The following is a 13,578-nucleotide window of genomic DNA, read 5'->3' on the forward strand; positions in this document are numbered from 1 at the left end:
GATGGGTCATATGCAGGGAATAATTTTGCCACACCTAGTGTGTGTGTGACAATAATTGGTACTTTAAATTAAAATAAGGGGGCATGATTAGTGTAGACAGCAGGTGGGGACACCAATCAATAAACGAAGGCAGGTGCGGCGCGGTAGACAGGAACCTTAACTCTAACTTGGGGAAGAATAACAACAAAAACAACAGTTTTATTCTTATAAAATGTCGTAATTTCCCTCGTATCTGCTTGTTTACCACAAAACCGTTGTTTTGTTTTCTCAGTACAAATACAAGGCTGGATACCGCAAGCAGGTGGGCCACCACATCGGGGCCCGCAGCGTCCAGGACGACCCTCTCCTCATGCTGGCCCTGAACTCCGCCAAGATCGCCAGCGACGCCCTCTACAAGAAGGACTTCAACATGTCCAAGACCAAGTTCAACTTGCCGGTGGACATGCTGGCCTTTGAACTGGCCAAGAAGAACCAGATGCAGGTCAACCACACCAACTACATCACCCGCCTGCACAACTGGACCTGCCTGCCCGACTCCAACGACGTGGTCCAGGCCAGACACGCCTACAACCTGCAGAGCGACGTGAGTAGAGCAGGGCTCAAACGTGCTCTTATTGAGGGCGGTCTACAATAAGATGATGTGGCGGGCAATAAATAAAATGACGTGGTGGGCCACATCAAAATGATGTGGTGGGCCACGTCAAAATGATGTGGTGGGCCACATCAAAATGATGTGGCGGGCGACGCTAAGATAAATTGGCGGTACATTAGAAAGAAGTGACGGGCCACTTTAAAATAACATGACTTTAATACGGACGGCATAAAATTACGTGGCAGGCCACATTAGAATTATGTGGCAAGCCACTTTAAAATGAAGTTGCAGTCCAAAATAAAATGAAGTTGTAGTCCACTGTTATGATATGACTATTGTTGCGTCGACCAGCTCTTCCTCCCAGGGAATCTAAGTTACTGGTCAATCCCAAGTTCTTTCGATGACATATATGCTGAGTAAGAAGGACCATCAAGACAGAATTGGAATATTTTCAAGTTTTACTGAAATTTTCAGGAGATCAGCTTAACCAATGCATTCATATCGGCTACTCTAGTTGATCTGGCATTCCAACGAAAAAGCCAACTCCTTTGCACACAAAGAAAGCCCCCCCTCCCCCCCCCTCCCCCCCTCTCTTCCCCTCGCAACACTGATAAGGAAGATTTGGGGGTTTGGTTTCACATTCCTGATGGTTTAAGACACTAAACAGATAAAGAGAGACTGGTAGAATATACAAAGGAAAAGTACTATCTCTTCTAAACATGGCTATGTAAAAAGAAAGAACTCTTAAACATATATGCATCCTCCACACAGGTCAGAACAAAATGATGTGGCGGGCCACTTTAAAATGACATGGAGGGCAACTTAAACTTATGTGGCGGGTGACCCTAAGATGAATTGGCGGTCCACAGTAAAAAGATGTGATGAGCCACTTAGAATGATGTGACAGGCCACTTTAGATTTATGTAGCAAGCCACTTACAAATGAAGTGGCGGTCCAAAATAAAATGACGTGGCGAGCCACGTAAAGATTATGTGGCGAGCCACATTTAAATGACGCGGTAATCTCCAGTTATGATGTGGCAGGTCAGGACAAAATTATGTGGCAGGGCACATTAGCTTGATGTGGCGGGCAACGTTTGATTGATGTGGTGGGCTACTTTAAATGTATGTGGCGGGTGACACTAAGATGACTTGGCAGTCCACAGTAAAATGAAGTGACAGGCCACTTAGAATGATGTGACAGGCCACTTTACATTTATGTAACAAGCCACTTTAAAATGAAGTTGCAGTCCAAAATAAAATGAAGTGGTAGTCCATTGTTATGATGTGACAGGTCAGAACAAAATGATGTGGCAGGCCACTTTAAAATAACATGGAGGGTAACTTAAACTTATGTGGCGGGTGACCCTAAGATGAATTGGCGGTCCACAGTAAATTGATGTGACGGGCCACTTTAGAATAACATACTTTGCGGACCATTTTTTATTTATGTGGCAAGTCACTTTAAAATGATGTGGCCGTCCAGAATAAAATGATGTGGCGGGCCTCGTAAGAATTATGTGGCGAGCCACATTTAAATGAAGTGGTGGTCCACAGTTTTTAAATGATGTGGCACAAAATGACTTAGCGGGCCATTTTAGATGGATATGGCGAGCCACATTAAATTATAGTGGCGGGCCAATTTAAAATGACATGGAGGGCAACTTGAAATTATGTGGCATACAACATTAAATCATGTGGCGGTCCCAAATAAAATTATGTAGAGGGTCAAAATAAAATGATGTGGCGGGTCACATTAAAATAAAGTGCTAGGTCATTATAAAAACGTCATGGAGGGCCACGATAAAATTATTTGGAGGACAACATTAAATGATGTGGCAGCCCACACTAGAATGAAGTGGTGGTCCACGGTAAAATGATGTGGTGGTCCAAAACAAAATGGTGTGGCAAGCAACGATAAAAGAATGTGATGGGCTGCATTAGAATGATGTGGCATGCCAGTTTAAAATAATTGGGCGGGCCACATTAGAATGACATAGCAGGCCACTTTAAAATGAAGTGGTGGTACACATTGAAACAACGGGGCCACAATAAGATGTTATGGCGCGACACATTGGAATGATGTGGCGGGCCACAACAAAATGAAGTGGCATGACACATTGAAATAATGTGGCGGGCTACTTTAGAATGATTTGGTGGGCCTAATAAAATATTATAGCGGGCCAGTTTAGGCCCCCAAGCCTTGAGCCTGGCACCTGTGTAATCGAGGTTGTGGGATCTACACTAGGTCAAATGTTTGTGTTGATGACTTTTACCTACCGGTCTTGTTCAGGCGATCTACAAAGAGGAGCTGAAGACTCTACAGGGGATTGGCTGGGTGCCCATGGGCTCGCTGGATGTGGAGAAGGTGAAGAAAGCGGGCGAGATCTTGAATGAGAGAAAGTACCGTCAGCACCCGAGCAACTACAAGTTTAAGGTCACTACAGAGGACATGCCCATGGTTCTGGCAAAGGCCAACGCTCAAGTCATGAACAAGGTATGCGTTTTAGTTTCAAGACATTACAGGAAGTCTAGAATCTTTTTGACATGATAGAACCACATCTGCAGCACGCCTACACTGAAGCCTGGGAGGCAGATAAGACTCTCATCCACGTCATGCCTGATGCTATGGACGTTGTGCTGGCCAAAGCAAACAAAGCCAACTACAGCCTGGTGAGTATTTCTAAACTGATCTTCTACAAGATGGTTTCCCAAAATAATGGAAGATTGTCATTTGCAGAAAGCTTACAAGCAGGCAAATGAAGATGCAAAGAAGAAAGGTTACGACATGCGCAATGATGCCATACCCATCATTGCAGCAAGACTCTCCAGGGACATTGCCAGTGATGTAAGTCCCCGAGTCATGTGATCCCTTTGACAGTCAGAGGCTTGTCGTCTGCCCGCAAACCAATCCTGGTCCGACTCCATCCCTTTTCAGTACAAGTACAAGACAGGATACCGCAAGCAGGTGGGCCACCACATCGGGGCCCTCAGCGTCCAGGACGACCCTCTCCTCATGCTGGCTCTGAACTCGGCCAAGATCGCCAGCGACGCCCTCTACAAGAAGGACTTCAACCAGTCCAAGACCAAGTTCAACCTTCCAGTGGACATGCTGGCCTTTGAACTGGCCAAGAAGAACCAGATGCAGGTCAACCACACCAACTACATCAAACGCCTGCACCAGTGGACTTGTTTGCCCGACTCCAACGATGTCGTCCAGGCCAGACACGCTTACAACCTGCAGAGCGATGTATGAACTCTCCAGTTTATTATGTTTATGGTGTAATTGTATTTTTTGAATTCATTTATTTGTTTCTTGTTCAGGTTGTCTACAAAGAGGAGCTGAAGACGCTGCAGGGTATTGGCTGGGTGCCTATTGGCTCGCTGGATGTTGAGAAGGTGAAGAAAGCAGGTGAGATCCTGAATGAGACTAAGTATCGTCAGCATCCGAGCAACTACAAGTTTAAGGTCACAACCGAGGACATGCCCATGGTTCTGGCTAAGGCCAACGCCCAAAACATGAATAAGGTATTCAAAGTGACACAACATCCAAATAAGATACTGTATCTTTACCACGGACTTGCACGTCAGCAGGGTTCATAAACACGTATGACTTGCGTTAATTGCAGAAAGCCTACATCGAAGCCTGGGAAAAGGACAAGACCAATATTCACGTCATGCCGGACGCCATGGATGTGCTTCTTGCAAAAGCAAACAATGTCAACTATAGCTTGGTAAGTGAACAATGTCCGTTGTTGCCAACTCGTTAAACATATAAACACATCATGTCTGTTTTTTTACAAGGTGGTTTCTAAAAATAATAGAACATTTTAATTTTCTTCCATTGCAGAAAGCTTACAAGCAGGCACATGAAGATGCAAAGAAGAAGGGTTATGACATGCGCAATGATGCCATACCCATCATTGCAGCAAAGGCTTCCAGGGACATTGCCAGCGATGTAAATTGTTCGCCTGTTAACAAGGACTTCGTAATAACATGTACTTCTTCCAAGTCATCAAGGGAATATTCTTTATTTTTCTCAGTACAAGTACAAGACTGGATACCGCAGGCAGGTCGGCCACCACATCGGGGCCCGCAGCGTCCAGGACGACCCTCTCCTCATGCTGGCTCTGAACTCGGCCAAGATCGCCAGCGACGTCCTCTACAAGAAGGACTTCAACCAGTCCAAGACCAAGTTCAACCTTCCAGTGGACATGCTGGCCTTTGAACTGGCCAAGAAGAACCAGATCCAGGTCAACCACACCAACTACATCACCCGCCTGCACAACTGGACCTGCCTGCCCGACTCCAATGATGTCGTCCAGGCCAGGCACGCCTACAACCTGCAGAGCGACGTGAGTAGGGGTGTCCTCTAGAGATCCATCAATTCATGGTCAAAGAACTTTTACTGCAAATAAATATTGGCTTTTTCAGGCGGTCTACAAAGAGGAGCTGAAGACTCTGCAGGGGATTGGCTGGGTGCCTATTGGCTCGCTGGATGTGGAGAAGGTGAAGAAAGCTGGCGAAATCTTAAATGAGAGAAAGTACCGTCAGCACCCGAGCAACTACAAGTTTAAGGTCACTACAGAACACATGCCAATGGTTCTGGCAAAGGCCAACGCTCAAATCATGAATCAGGTATCCAATAACTAATTACACATTGTTAGATGTTTTTAATATGATACATTGAACTAAGTTGATTGTGTTCGTCCATTTTTTAATGACTGAGTTCTGCGGTGTGATGTTGTTTTTGCAGAAAGCCTACATCGAAGCCTGGGAAAATGAGAAGACCAATATCCATGTCATGCCGGACGCCATGGATGTGCTTCTTGCAAAAGCAAACAATGTCAACTATAGCTTGGTAAGTTTGCACCTAATCTTCAAGAGAGACCGTGTGCAGACAGTGGTTAGTCCTTAATGCGTCTGGATTTGTTGTGGCCAATTCCAGAAACATTACAAGCAGGCAAACGAAGACGCCAAGAAGAGGGGTTACGACTTGCCCAAAGATGCCATTTCCATCATTGCGGCAAAGGCTTCCAGGGACATTGCCAGCGACGTAAGCGGTTTGACTTGTTCAAAGAGTGTGAACATGTTTGTCTACTTTGCGATACAACCAATACAATTAATACACCTCCCCCACCAGTACAAGTACAAGACAGGATACCGCAATCAAGTCGGCCACCACATCGGGGCCCGCAGCGTCCAGGACGACCCTCTCCTCATGCTGGCTCTGAACTCGGCCAAGATCGCCAGTGACGTCCTCTACAAGAAGGACTTCAACCAGTCCAAGACCAAGTTCAACCTTCCAGTGGACATGTTGGCCTTTGAACTGGCCAAGAAGAACCAGATGCAGGTCAACCACAACAACTACATCAAACGCCTGCACCAGTGGACTTGTTTGCCCGACTCCAACGATGTCGTCCAGGCCAGACACGCCTACAACCTGCAGAGCGACGTGAGTATACAACTGGCTACAGAATGGTAAAGCTTAGATTTTGTCCCTCTCATCCTGAACTCTCCATTATTGCTCTTAATAGTCTGTCTACAAGGCCGACTTGAAGTGGCTCCAGGGTATTGGCTGGGTCCCCGCTGGCTCACTGGAGGTAGAGAAGGCCAAGAAGGCTGCAGATATCCTGAGTGAACGGAAGTACCGTCAGCCTCCCAGCGCTCTTCCCTTCACCAGCACCATCGATGCAATGAACTTGACGCTGGCAAAGAATAACGCTTTAACCATGAACAAGGTATACTCGGAAATAGACGCAACCCTAACGGGACATGTTCTTCTGCAAATCTCACACTCAATGAAACTTCTGTGGTTGGTTGCAGCGTCTCTACATTGAAGCATGGGAGAACGATAAGACCAACCTGCACATCAACCCTGATACTCCCGAGATCATCCTTTCTCAGCAGAATGCTATAAACATGAGCAGGGTTAGCATTACGACAAGATTACCCTCAACCGTTTTGCCCAAATAATTCACGTTTGATCACAATTATATGTCTCTACAGAAACTCTATAGACAAGGTTTTGAGGCCACCATCAAGAAAGGCTATTTCCTACCAGCAGACGCAATCGCTGTGAAGAGTGCCAAGGCCTCGAGGGATATTGTCAGTGATGTAGGTGACACATTTCAGAAAATATAAAACGGACTACCATGATGGCAGGAGATGTAAATGTATTTGGTGATTCCATCAGTACAAGTACAAGACGGGCTACCGGCAACAAGTGGGCCACCACATCGGCGCTCGTAGCATCCGTGACGACCCTCTGATGATGCTGGCTCTGAACTCCGGCAATATCGCCAGCGATGTCCTCTACAAGAAGGACTTCAACAAGTCTAAGACCAAGTTCAACCTACCGGTGGACATGCTCAGCCTTGAACTGGCCAAGAAATGCCAGATCCAGGTCAACCACGCCAACTACATCACCCGCCTGCATCAGTGGACTTGTCTGCCCGACTCCAACGACGTGGTCCAGGCCAGGAAAGCCTACGATCTTCAGAGTGACGTAAGATGACCGTAAATCTTGACTCCGTCATCCGGATTGTTCTTTTGGTTCTCATGCCTGTTCATGCACTTTACCCATTAGGCTGTGTACAAAGCGGACCTGGAAGAGATTGTGGGTGTCGGGTGGGTGCCTATTGGCTCGCTCGACGTGCTGAAAGCCAAGCATGCTGGGAAGATTCTGAGTGACCGTCTTTACAAGCTGAAGCCAGACACTCAGAAATACACAACAGACATGACTTCCATGCCCATGCTCCTCGCCAAAGTAAATGCTGACAACATGAACAAGGTAAGTCATGGTTTGGAGTATTTTCTCCAGGGTCACATTCTGCGCTTTTTCTTGATGTTTTGCTTGTCATTCCAGAAAAACTACATTGCTTCTTGGGAGGCTGAAAAAGTTAGGAATCACGTAAATGCTCAACTGCCCGAGCTGCTCCTCTCCAAAGCAAACGCTTACAACATCAGCAAGGTACGTTTGTTTTTTTTAGTTTCTTGGTAAAAGTCCTGGTAAATACTGTATAACCAGGGGTGGGAATTGATTAGATTATGCCAGTTCCGATTCCACTATCGATTCTGCTTAACGATTTGGTTTTCATCAGTTCTCTTTATTTGGAAAGAAGAGAACAAAAATATGGATTAGCATCAATATCATCCATCCATCCATTTTCTACCGCTTATATATCAAAATGTATCAATGATTTTTAAGAGGCACATACGTAGCATAGAAAATAATTTTTTGGAAGATAAATAGCTCAAAGTAAAGCTGCTGATCCTCCACATCGAGAGGAGCCAGATGAGGTGGTTCGGGCATCTGGTCAGGATGCCACCCGGACGCCTCCCTGGGGAGGTGTTTAGAGCACGTCCGACCGGTAGGAGGCCACGGGGAAGACCCAGGACACGGGACGACTATGTCTCCCGGCTGGCCTGTGAACGCCTTGGGATCCCCCGGGAGGAGCTGGACAAAGTGGCTTGGGAGAGGGAAGTCTGGGCTTCTCTGCTTTGGCTGCTGCCCCCGTGACTCGACCTCGGATAAGCGGAAGACAATGGATGGCTGGATGGATGGACATGAATTAATTTTTACGCAATATTCTAATTGTATAAGTTTCACTTGTATAACGGAAATGACTGCGAACATCTAATTAAAGGAAAACTTTTCTCCGTATATAAATGAGCATTCACCTAGAGAGAGAGAACATTCTCCTACCAAAAATCAGGAGCACTGTGGCAAATGGGTGCAAGCTTTTGAACACAAATTTAGTCGCTGCTTTGTTTTCTATCCTGGCCCGAGTCATTGCACTCTTCTCGGCTGTGGTGAAAGGAGGGAGAGACCGTAGACCTGGAGGGAGTACTTAGTGCCCGCCTCGGAGACGGTCGGAATCTATCTCTCATTACGTCGGTGACACTATAGGCGGTATTAGTTAGTACCTGATGTATTTACGCCAGCTGACTGTTGCTGGGATGAGAGCGGTGCGGTTCAAGAACGCCACATTCTCTTGTAATTATTGCATGCTGAGTGTTCAAATGTTCCTATGTCTTCCTCTTGATAAAATAGCAACCTAGCAATTATTACGAGTAGCGCTGTTGCAATCTTTTTTTGTCAAATGTAGCCAAACTGTGGAGTGTTTACGCTGCCTGGGCGCCATGTTGCTGTCTGACATCACTACGCACGTTGCGTAATGAGGTCATTACCGCCCGTAGGTATCGTTAAGGGAACCGTTTGAAAAAATGGCAAGCGATTCCAAGGAATTGATACACTGGGTTTTCGATTCCTATCCCTACATATTACCGACCAGTTACACCTTTCAAATACGTGTTGTTGTTTTTCTCCCCCTCAGAAACTGTACAAGCAAGCCGTGGAGGACATGTTCAGACAGGGCTACAACATGAAACAGGATGCAGTCTCCATAGTAGCTGCCAAACACGGAAGAGATATAATTAGTGACGTATGTAACATAAAACTGAATATTTTGGTGTCAATTTGAGTCCAATTTGGATTTGTACTTATACCCTTTTACACAGTACAAGTACAAGACCGGATACCGCAGGCAAGTTGGCCACCACATCGGTGCGCTTAGCATTAAAGACGATCCCCTGATCATGCTGGCCCTGAACTCTGGTAAGATCGCCAGCGACGTCCTGTACAAGAAGGACTTTAACAAGTCCAAGACCAGGTTCAACCTGCCTGTGGACATGCTAAACCTTGAGCTGGCCAAGAAATGCCAGATCCAAGTCAACGACTTCAACTACAGAACTCGTCTGCATAACTGGACCTGTCTGCCAGACTCAAATGACGTGGTCCAGGCCAGGAAGGCGTACGACCTTCAGAGTGACGTGAGTAACGAGTCCTTCTCTAGGAGTATTCTGCTGAGAAATGGTATCGCTGAGGATTGTGTCCCCCCAATGTAGGCTGTATACAAAGCGGACATGGAATGGATCAAGGGAGCAGGGTGGGTCCCCATCGGCTCAGTGGATGTCGAGAAAGCTAGAAAAGCGTCCGAGATCTTGAGTGAGAGGAGGTATCGTCAGCCTCCCACTACCTTCAAATTCACAGCCAATATTGCCGACATGCCGTATGCCCTCGCTCAGGCCAACGCCAAAACCATGGATAAGGTACAAAGACACATTGTGTTCAGTCTTGAAACCTGAGCGTTTGGCTGCTCTTCAACCAGTTCATGTGACCTTTGCAGAAAGCGTACGTGTCGGCGTGGGAGAGCGACAAGACCAACCTTCACATCATGCCGGATACACCTGCGATCATCCTGGCCAAGCAGAATAAACTCAACACCAGTCTGGTAAAACAACGCTGCTTGATATGTTTTTAATCACTTCACGGTGTGTAATGTATCGGACTCAGAAAGACCATGTTTCTTTCCATAGAAATATTACCGTGAAGGCTACATGGACACCATCAAAAATGGTTACATCCTCCCTAAAGACGCAATTTCTGTTAAATCAGCCAAAGCTTCTCGGGACATCATCAGCGATGTAAGTCTGCACCTCAGTCAGTTCCAAACTAAACTGTCGTGTTTAGTCTGTCCCCATCATAGCTTTGATCCAGGATAAGACGCTACACCGTGACATCTGTGCCTTTGAAATTTCAGTACAAATACAAGACGGGCTACCGCAATCAGCGTGGTCATCACATCGGCGCCCGCAGCGTGAGGGACGACCCACTGATTATGCTGGCAGCTCATGCCGCCAACATCTCCAGCGACAACATCTACAAGAAGGACTTCAACATGACCAAGACCAAATATAATCTGCCTGTTGACATGCTGGCCCTGGAATTGGCAAAGAAATGCCAGCAGCAAGTGAACGACTTCACCTACAGGACTCACCTGCACCAGTGGACCTGCCTGCCTGACTCCAGCGACGTCGTCCAGGCCCGAAAGGTCTACGACCTCCAGAGTGACGTAAGCAGATGCATTAAGATCTTTGCTCGTACAAACCCCTGGCAAAAAATGAGGAATCAGCAGACTTCGAGAATGTTCATTCAGTTTTTAACACTGAAAGAAGCCAAGGGAACAAATTGTGGTAGCCAGTTACAGTTTCCTTTTCAGATCATGCCAAGGGAAGTAAATATGGATGACATCATTTCTGCACATGATAATGTACCCTGCCATAGGGCAACATGGGTAAAAACCTGCAAAACAGCAAGTGAAAGTTAGAGCAAGATTGATGAAGAGTTCTGTATGTCAATCGTTAAGTCCATACCTCAGAGACTGTTATAAAAGACAGAGGTGGTGCAATAAAGTACTAGTGGTGTGTTGCAGGGTCTTTTGTTTCTTTCACGATTCTCAAATTTTTTCTCAGAACTGAGTGATTCCATACTTTTATACTCGGCTCGATCTAAAAATTCAACTCTTACTAACAATTTATTTTCTTGATTTCCTTTACTGTTTCTTAAAGGCAGTCGCCATTTGAAGTGGCCAAAGTTCTGTGTCATGGTTATCTGCTTTGTTTCTACAAAATGAAGCAACTGAATGAACCTCCTCCAAGTCGGCTGATTCCAACATATTTTCTCCAGGGCTTGTACTTCTCTCCGACTTTCAAAAGACAACCAGAAGATTCAATACAGCTGTGTCAGTTATGTCTTGCATTTGCAGAGTGTGCTTGGCGCTGCTGTATGAAGGGAAACCTCTGTCTTGCAGGCTGTGTACAAAGCCGACATGGAGTGGTTCAAGGGATGCGGCTGGTCACCGGAAGGTTCCGTGGCTGTTGTCAAAGCCAAAAGGGCACAGGACATTCTCAACGAAACACTATACCGTCAGCCCCCGAGCACGATCAAGTTCACCAGTGTGGTTGACCTGCCGGCCATTGTCCTGTCCAAGCAAAATGCAAAGAACCTCAGCGCTGTGAGTCTTGTTCCATGGGAACACTTTCTTTCAAACTTAGCTTGAACTATTATTTAGTGTGTGAGATTTTACATAAACACAATAATTATTCATGTCAGGTGTCTAAATCCAGATATAGAACTTCCAGAAATGTCTATTTTCATGGTTTTACTGAGAGTTTTGGTCTTACTGTTTTGTTAGATGAGGGTTGGACCTTCAAGTCTAGTACTCTGCATGCATTTGAGGAAGAAGGGGGAAAACGTTTTGTTCTTTCCAACAGAGGAATTACACGGAACTTTGGGAGAATGAAAAGACTTCTTTTATGCTCCCGGCTGACACTCCTGGCCTTCAGTTGTCCAAGGCAAACTCTATCAACATCAGCAATGTAAGTTCATACTTTTACCATTTGTTGTCATTTTGGAACAGTTCTTAACTATCCCCACTTGTTCTGCAGAAACTGTACACTAAGTCTTGGGATGATCAGAAGGCCAAAGGCTACCTTATCAAGGAGGATGCCATCGCCGTGCTCAAGGCCAAAGCTTCCAGAGATATTATTAGCGACGTAAGGAAATGATGAGGGGTAAATGATCAAATAATAATTTTGGCATGACAGTTTTTATTATTTCTCATCATTTTTAGTACAAGTATAAGGAAGGATACCGCAGGCAGGTCGGCCACCACATTGGTGCCCGCAGTGTGCAAGACGATCCCTTGATCATGCTGGCTATGAACTCGGCCAAGATCGCCAGCGAAGTCCTCTACAAGAAGGACTTTAACAAGTCCAAGACCAAGTTCAACCTTCCGGTGGATATGCTGAACCTTGAATTGGCCAAGAAATGCCAGATTCAAGTCAACGACTTTAACTACAGAACACATTTGCACAACTGGACCTGCCTGCCGGACTCGAACGACGTTGTCCAGGCCAGAAAGGCGTATGACCTGCAGAGCGATGTAGGTTCATGGCCATATTCTAGTTTCTTCAGATTGATTATGCAATTGAGTATAACACATTCATGAAAAGACTGTGTTGGTATTTTCGCCTTCCGCTAATAATTCACACCCGATTCCATTCTGTTCACCCTTCGCTCCCATTTTGCTTCTGCAGGCTGTGTACAAAGCCGATATGGAGTGGCTACGTGGATGTGGTTGGATACCACATGAGTCGGTGGAGGTTTTAAGGGTGAAGAATGCACAGAAGATCCTGGCTGAGGTAAGTGTCTATCCACTAACCACATTTAGCAAGGACTTGCAAAATGAAACCCATTTAGCTTGGCAGAGGAAAGTGCTAATCTGCTGTCTCTCTGTCACAGAGAGGCTACAGGGTCAAGATGGACGACCAGGCATTTGGTGTTCCAACTGACAGAGTCGACTTGATGTGCGCCAAGAATGCTGCTGATGTACTCAACGAGGTCAGTCAGACACTTCTACTATTCTAATTGGATTTAAAAAAACATCAATTATATATTTTAGATCTTAATAACCGAGTTATAGAGCTCTGGAATTATAGAGTTTACCAGAGTAAAGCCAGATGAGGTGGTTCGGGCATCTGATCAGGATGCCCCCTGGACGCCTCTATTGGCAGGTGTATAGGGCAGGTCCGACCGGCAGGAGGCCACAAGGAAGACCCAGGACACGTTGGGGAGACTATGTCTCCCAGCTGGCCTAGGAACCCCCGGGATGAGCTGTACGAAGCAACTGGGGAGAGGGAAGCCTGGGCTTTTCTGCTTAGGCTAATGCCCCTGCGATCAGACCTTGAATAAGCAAAAGAAGATGATGAAAGGATGGTTGGATAAACAAGTTTGAACTTCTTTTCAGACCAAATATCGTGAGGCTTGGCATAAGGATAAGACCAACTACACGCTGGTGGACACTCCGACGATGGCCACAGCCAGAGAGGCGACTAAGAATGTTCACCCGGTAAGGGGACAGTTTTTAATTTTGCATTGCAAGCAAATTGAAAAGGGTTTGTCAAAAATAGAAGACTTTTTTTTCCAGAAACTTTACTCCAATGACTGGGAAAACGTGAAGGCCACTGGCTACTTTATGCCTGAAGATGCAGTGTCAATAAAGCAGTGCATCAACTCGTCTAAAGTGCAAAGCCATGTGAGTGGATGTTCAAATGTCCTACCACAAAAATCTCTTGATACAT

The 13,578-nt window shown here is 46.0% G+C and overlaps 1 protein-coding gene across 1 annotated transcript in view; it reads left to right on the plus strand.

The window, feature by feature from the left end:
* The window catches only part of neb (nebulin), a 105,308-nt gene that overhangs the window by 28,047 nt on the left and 63,683 nt on the right, over positions 1–13,578 (plus strand). Inside the window, exons 43-75 of the mRNA XM_062068381.1 lie at positions 272–583; positions 2,885–3,088; positions 3,160–3,264; positions 3,332–3,439; positions 3,530–3,841; positions 3,916–4,119; positions 4,221–4,325; positions 4,442–4,549; positions 4,635–4,946; positions 5,026–5,229; positions 5,348–5,452; positions 5,540–5,647; positions 5,735–6,046; positions 6,129–6,332; positions 6,418–6,522; positions 6,601–6,708; positions 6,788–7,099; positions 7,181–7,384; positions 7,460–7,564; positions 8,931–9,038; positions 9,115–9,426; positions 9,502–9,705; positions 9,783–9,887; positions 9,973–10,080; positions 10,197–10,508; positions 11,247–11,450; positions 11,710–11,814; positions 11,884–11,991; positions 12,069–12,380; positions 12,535–12,639; positions 12,740–12,838; positions 13,245–13,346; positions 13,425–13,532. Coding sequence (XP_061924365.1) covers positions 272–583; positions 2,885–3,088; positions 3,160–3,264; positions 3,332–3,439; positions 3,530–3,841; positions 3,916–4,119; positions 4,221–4,325; positions 4,442–4,549; positions 4,635–4,946; positions 5,026–5,229; positions 5,348–5,452; positions 5,540–5,647; positions 5,735–6,046; positions 6,129–6,332; positions 6,418–6,522; positions 6,601–6,708; positions 6,788–7,099; positions 7,181–7,384; positions 7,460–7,564; positions 8,931–9,038; positions 9,115–9,426; positions 9,502–9,705; positions 9,783–9,887; positions 9,973–10,080; positions 10,197–10,508; positions 11,247–11,450; positions 11,710–11,814; positions 11,884–11,991; positions 12,069–12,380; positions 12,535–12,639; positions 12,740–12,838; positions 13,245–13,346; positions 13,425–13,532 — 5,829 coding nt within the window. The remainder of the gene's footprint in view (positions 1–271; positions 584–2,884; positions 3,089–3,159; positions 3,265–3,331; positions 3,440–3,529; positions 3,842–3,915; positions 4,120–4,220; positions 4,326–4,441; positions 4,550–4,634; positions 4,947–5,025; positions 5,230–5,347; positions 5,453–5,539; positions 5,648–5,734; positions 6,047–6,128; positions 6,333–6,417; positions 6,523–6,600; positions 6,709–6,787; positions 7,100–7,180; positions 7,385–7,459; positions 7,565–8,930; positions 9,039–9,114; positions 9,427–9,501; positions 9,706–9,782; positions 9,888–9,972; positions 10,081–10,196; positions 10,509–11,246; positions 11,451–11,709; positions 11,815–11,883; positions 11,992–12,068; positions 12,381–12,534; positions 12,640–12,739; positions 12,839–13,244; positions 13,347–13,424; positions 13,533–13,578) is intronic.

The sequence above is a fragment of the Entelurus aequoreus genome, linkage group LG13 (assembly GCF_033978785.1).
Source record: "Entelurus aequoreus isolate RoL-2023_Sb linkage group LG13, RoL_Eaeq_v1.1, whole genome shotgun sequence".
Classification (NCBI taxonomy): Eukaryota; Metazoa; Chordata; class Actinopteri; order Syngnathiformes; family Syngnathidae; genus Entelurus; species Entelurus aequoreus.